The 6,341-nt window shown below is 43.6% G+C and overlaps 1 protein-coding gene across 1 annotated transcript; it reads left to right on the forward strand.

The window, feature by feature from the left end:
* Window positions 1-213: 213 nt before the first annotated feature.
* On the forward strand, window positions 214-1,652 carry LOC139266768 (transcription factor SOX-11-like). The gene has a single exon (XM_070884361.1). It carries the CDS (start codon window positions 341-343, stop codon window positions 1,496-1,498), a length of 1,158 nt encoding a protein of 385 aa, XP_070740462.1. The 5' UTR covers window positions 214-340; the 3' UTR covers window positions 1,499-1,652.
* The last annotated feature ends 4,689 nt before the right edge of the window (window positions 1,653-6,341 follow it).

Consider the following 6,341-nt stretch of genomic DNA (forward strand, 5'->3'; position numbering starts at 1 on the left):
GGAAGGTGGAGCAGAAGGTGCACCGAGAGACCGTGCGGGAGAGTGAAGGGTTAAAGGCTGTGATTTCTCACTATATCGTCTCTCTCTCCCCTCCCTCTCCTCCTTTCAGGGGAGGGTCTGCAAGACTATTGGATCTTTTGGAGGTGACGTACCCAGTATGAAAACATAATAACTAGTTGAGAAGCTGCAACAACTTTGGCAAAGGCGTGGGAGAGCGTGTGGATGTGATACAAAGTTACGGGCACAGGAGGAGAGCGCCTTAGGAACTCGTGGATTCTGGATCGCTGGTCATTTTAACCTCGCACAGACACACACAGAGAGTGAGAGGAGTGGGCAGAAGATGGTTCAGCAAACTGCGGGGATTGAGGCGGAGAGCAGTTTGTCCCGGGAAGCCACGGACAGCGAGGAGAATGAGTTTATCGCCTGCAGCCCCTCGCCGACCTGCGACGGGGCGGACGAGAGGGACCCGGACTGGTGCAAGACAGCGAGCGGCCACATCAAGCGGCCCATGAACGCGTTCATGGTGTGGTCGAAGATCGAGCGCAGGAAGATCATGGAGCAGTCGCCGGACATGCACAACGCCGAGATCTCCAAGCGGCTGGGCAAGCGCTGGAAAATGCTGAGGGACGGCGAGAAGATCCCGTTCATCCGGGAGGCGGAGCGGCTGCGGCTCAAGCATATGGCCGATTACCCCGACTACAAGTACCGGCCCCGGAAGAAACCCAAAACCGAGTCGAGCAAACAGCAGCCGCCGCCGCCGCCCAGCCTGACGCCGGAGAAAAGTCACAGCAAGGGCGGCAAACACTCGGGCAAGAAATGCAGCGGCGGCGGCAAACTCAAACCTCACAAAGCGGCCGGCTCCTCCTCCTCCTCCTCCTCTCAGGGCAAGCCGGGCAGCGAGCCGCCCTGCGAGGACTTCGTCTTCGGCAACCTGAAGGGCAACAAGACGGTGAGGAGCGTGTTCGGCCGGGCCGGCGGCGAGGAGGCTCTGCAGGGCAGGCTGCGCGCCGATGGCCAGAGCCCCCGGCGGGGCAGCGTGGCCGCCGTGCCGGCCAGCCCGACCCTCAGCTCGGCAGCCGAGTCGGTGGAAGGGGCCAGCCTGTACGACGAGGGGTCGGGCTCCAGGGACCGCGGGCTGGGCGGCTCCGCCAAGCCGGGCGGCGGCAGGAGGTGTCCGCACTCCAGGGCCAGCTCGCCCGGCTCCAGCCGCTCCGTGTCCACCTCCTCCAGCAGCGAGGAGGCGGACGATTTGCTGTATGACTTCAGCATGAACTTCTCGCCGTCCGCCGCCGCCACCGCCACTCCCCCCGGCGGCTCGGATCAGTTCAATTCAGGAAACCTCAGCCTCTCGCTGGTCGACAAGGACTTGGACTCGTACAGCGAAGGCAGCTCAGGGTCACACTTTGAATTCCCAGACTACTGCACTCCAGAGCTCAGCGAGATGATCGCAGGGGACTGGCTGGAGGCCAACTTTTCCGATCTGGTCTTCACGTACTGATTTTTTTTTTAAACTTATTTTTTTGTTGTTGTTTTGGTTTTCTGAAAGACTATCCGTGTTTTTTTTAATTAAAAGAATGCCACCGTTACAAGTTACGAATCTCTTTGGCCAGGTCCGATCTGCTCTTGGAGTGGGATCTCTCCCCCCCCCCCCCCCCCCCTCTCTCCCAATGTGTATGTTTGCGTGTATGTTTGTGTGTGTCTGGTGATTTGAGGCGCAAAACACAGCCGTGGAAAAGATGCGGAGTTTTTAAACATTTTCATTGGAAATCGTGGCCGGACTTTCTATCCAACTCTTTGGCGGCACAACTGTTAGACCAGTTTCCTGGATCCTCCATTTAAAGGGACCACTACTCGAGAGCTGTGAATACTTCTATGCATCTAGACGGCAGGGAGTTTAAACGGCAAAAAAAATGAGAAACCCAGGCTTGTATATGAACAGTTTGTCTTAAACCAAGACCCTGAAGTTAACTTGATCCGTTGTACTGTTTTAATCGTGTTGTATATGCCAATAAGACTGTTTTTTGCTCTGTAAATTTTGTTTTGTTCCTTCACAATACCTCCTTTTACCACCTAATAACACAGGCATAGACCTCAGAGTATAGATTTTTTTTTTGATACATGCAGACCTCAAGACTTTTTAAAACGAAGATAAAAATACTAAATATTTTCACTTGTATTTTTCTACAGCTAAAGGGAACCTTCTTGCTGTGATTGTCCAGTGAGAATTTCTGGCACTTCCTTTTTATTATTTTATTTTCTTCTTTCCCCCTCCTGTTCAGCATGTGAACGTTGGTACGTCCTGCTTAAAGGATTCAAAAGCCTTTTTTTTCCGGAAAAACAAAATCCTTGCATCAATGCCTTGTGATTTAAAATCTGCAAGTGCTCAGTCTTTTGTACAGTTGTAGATTTAGATTTGTTGAATATTTGTAGGTAAGAAAATTTATTGAAAAGACGTGATAGAACTCGAGTCGTTCTTAGTGAGACTATATGTACTGTATTATATACTGTAGGAATTTTATGTGTAATCATACGCTGTGATATGTGGGTTAAATCCCGATGACAGGTGTGAAACTGGAGCATTTTTAACATGGCACATGTGAAATCTTAATTCATTTTTGTGCAATATGAAATACAGATCATCTGCACATTATTTTGTAGCAAACTTATGAACTAAAACAGACGTGTGCACTGTAATCATTGCCCGTCTTGATGCTAAGAGTCTGTATCTGGGAGGGGGGGTTAAATAAAGAAATCAGCTGGAACTGATAGTAATAGAAGTATTGCCATGCATTTATACGGAATATTAAAGCAGATCCACTCACTAACCTGCAGGGTTCTGGGGAGGGGAACTTCTGATGTGCAAACTCTACCCATGGAAAAGATGGCAATAAATCTGGCATCACTAACGAAGTTTCTTATTTACTTTATTACTGAGAAACGTCGTCATCTGTGTTTTTTAATATTACTCCTGGACAAACAAAATGGGCATTGTCGCTTTATTTCAAATCCCGCCTCATTTGAGGCACCAGTCAAATGTGAATGGACAAGGGTGTCCCTCAGTGGAGCAGGTTTTCAGACAGCGGGACTCCCAGTGGTCCGGCTACCGAGGCGGGATTGGCATAACGTTCCCCGATGCTATTTTAACAAGTTACTTGCACAACAGTGTCACTTTTTAATATTCTATTAAAATGTGTGCAGGCGGACTGTGGATCGCACGGGCTTAATCTTCACCCTCTAGACTCTGAAAGAGCTGCCTCGGGCACTGTACCAAGGATCGTTTCTAAGAGCCGAGATTAATTCCACGTTGACTATAAAAAAGCTTTCCTTATTAGCCCAGGAGTTTTTTTCCTTTGGTTATTGTAGCCCGTTATCAAAAAGTTTACTGGGTTAAAACAATAAACTTGAGTTTGGCTTTCGTGTGTACCTATGCCCGGCTTAAATTTGTATTTGTTTCAAATTATGTATGGCCTCTAATCCTGTTTTGAAAAGGGCAAATAAGATGTTTCAAACTTTTTATAACCAATGGTTATTGAAAACCACATAACACCACAACAACCAGTCTTAGGTGGTGGTTCAAAAACACTCAGAAGTATAACTTGTGTTAAAATGTGACCTTGACCATAATCCTGCAAGTTTATTCAGACATCCCCTCCCCCCAATGCCACCTATCAAATTTCCTGTCACCCCCAAAAAACACTGTTTCTCTACAAGTTGCTGACTCTTTTCATTCCCATGTCAAAGGTGGTTAGTCAATCACACCTACAGGTTCAATGATGGTGGTCGACAGCCCATCCAGACTCCTGATGAGTCTGGACATCTCTGGATAAGTTTGACAAGTCAACAAAGCTGAGGCCAGTTTTGCCCAATCTGATTGAGGGGTAGTTTATGAAGGGATGGAAAAACTGATTTAAAAAGAAAGGATAATCATACATATCACAAGAAGATGCAATGAAAATTTTATTTTGGGGCTTGGAATTTATCGCAAAGGACTGGAGTGTCTAATACCTGCAATGTCCCAAGTTTTTTTGTCTTCATGGGTTGTTTAAGTGAATCACATGGACCATGTACAATGTTTAAATCAACATTCCCATTAAGTTGCACGTCTCAAGTTTCGGATACAAACAAGCAGACTGGGTATTCTGATTTAGGATTATCCAGCAATGAGGCAACAGCACTGGAATCAGCTGTTTGCCAATCTATAGTACCATGAAATTCAAACAGAACCAACCAGCCAGTAAGGATTCTAAGCTTAAAATAAATTGAGTTACCTGGTTTTCATGGGCTGTATTTGGCCCATGGGCCGTGGTTTGGGCACCATTCTTTCGACTTTCTCTAAGGTGACTATTTTGACACTCATGGTAAGGGGAGCAGAAGTGATTTACAGTGTTCAAATCACTCAGCATGAGAGTTGTGATTTATCATGATGATGAATCGTCTGGAGTTGTTACTGTGTACCTAACCTTTTCCAAAAAGCAAATAATTGGATAATTGTGGTTATATTTTTCTCCTATATACGTAATTCAACAGCAATCTATGTAGTCACCCCAAGCACTACACACATACATCAGCTTTGAAGCAGCATTAAGTAATTCAAACAGAAATGCATTTAACCAATACGAAAAAGTATTTTAACTTTTAAATTCTATGTTTAAAAATGAGTAGGGTGAAAGTGTGAATAGAGCAAGGCAGTGGTAGGACTGCCAGTTTGTGGCTTTCTCCATTGATACTTTTTCTCCTTGGCCAACCTGCTGTGAAATGTACTTGAGTATTCCCCTCACAAACAAAAGTGGCAATACTTGCCCTTAAGAGGAAACCTTACAATATTTATTAGTTAAGACTAAAGACTATTTTTTATATCAATATTCACATTACTTACTTGACTACCATAACTACTGGGCACTTGTGCATTGGCATTTTTTTAAATGTGAAAACAGCAAGTTGCTTGGTGTAATAAGTCAATCGTCACATTCAAATTGCAAAGTTTGTTTCTTCACCTCTGGGTTTTGTTCAAATCCTCTGAGAGAAATCTTTCTGTTGTCTGTAAGGATGCTGTTTATAATGAAATTGGAAAATTTCAGCCTAGTTCCTAGTGTGTTCCACAGCACAAAAGTGTTCAGAGTTGAATACAAATTGGTACTAAATTGGCAATCCAACTTGGAAAGGACATAAATATCACTAATGTGGGGAAATAAAGAATATTCACAGTGCTGTTTTAGAGGTATTCCTCTCAGGTGGGTGTGAAATAAATAATGCAGGAAACATGTGTTGTGGATAATATAACCCAAAATTATATCTAAATGTACCTTCAGTAAGTTGCTTTTTGACTTTTCCGATGCCATTACCATTTACGGAGACTGTCATTACCATTCCCCAATTCTTCTGTTATTCTGCTTTTGACATAACCATGCTTGATGCTGGTTCCAGTACTCCCCAGGTCAACACAGATTCCCAATCATTTTAATTTCAGCACTATATTGCCCTCTAGCATGCATAACTTTAGATGGTCAGTTTTTATATACATATATAAAGTTCCTTATTGAAAGTGGATCTAGATTTTACATTATTCCCACTTTCTGAAGAAAGTTTTCACTACAATTTGTATGAGTCTTTGGATTTTTCCCCCTCACGACATGTTGCAGCAGAATAGATAGTGATTTTCTTCGAATTTGACCTGTGCTGTGGTTGATGATGAAAGCAGAAAACTATTCCATCATCCAGGTCTGATTCCTAACCTTGATAAGCAAAAGAAAAATCATCAGTAATAGTGTTATTCCTACTTACTGCAGTGCAAAACAATGAATATAGCCTGCTTTAATATCATGAGTAAATATTCTAAAGATGGACAACATGATATCGAGCTTGGTTTTAGGAACCAGCAGCTGCTGAATTACCAAAGCAAATTGGTAGCCATTTTCAAATATAAATATTACGGCCATCAAAATGCAGAGGACTCTTAAACCCATCATTTTGGATAGATTTCCAGAAATGCAGTTTTGCCAGATGTGGTATTCACACCACGTTTCTAACCATGGATTGGAATTCCTTCTGTTTTCCACCAGACACTCCTCCTTTAAGACCCTCCTTAAAACATATCTCTTTGATCAAAGTTTTGGTCACCTTTTTAATATCTCCTTCTTTGGTTCAGTGTCATTTTTTTTCATGATTACATTTCTGTGAGCACCTTAGGACATTTTTCTACATTAAAAGTACCATATAAATGCAAGCTATTACTATAGACCCAAATGGGCTGATCCTTCAAAACTGCTATCATCAAAACAGGCCTGAGGAGGAACTATTTACAATGACATTTTCTTATTCATCTAATGCTTACTATACTTCAT

The sequence above is a fragment of the Pristiophorus japonicus genome, chromosome 7, assembly GCF_044704955.1.
Source record: "Pristiophorus japonicus isolate sPriJap1 chromosome 7, sPriJap1.hap1, whole genome shotgun sequence".
In the NCBI taxonomy this organism is placed as follows: domain Eukaryota; kingdom Metazoa; phylum Chordata; class Chondrichthyes; family Pristiophoridae; genus Pristiophorus; species Pristiophorus japonicus.

Coding starts and splice junctions, on each gene's coding strand:
- LOC139266768 (XM_070884361.1), top strand. CDS start 341: ATGGTTCAGCAAACTGCGGGGATTGAGGCGGAGAGCAGTTTGTCCCGG.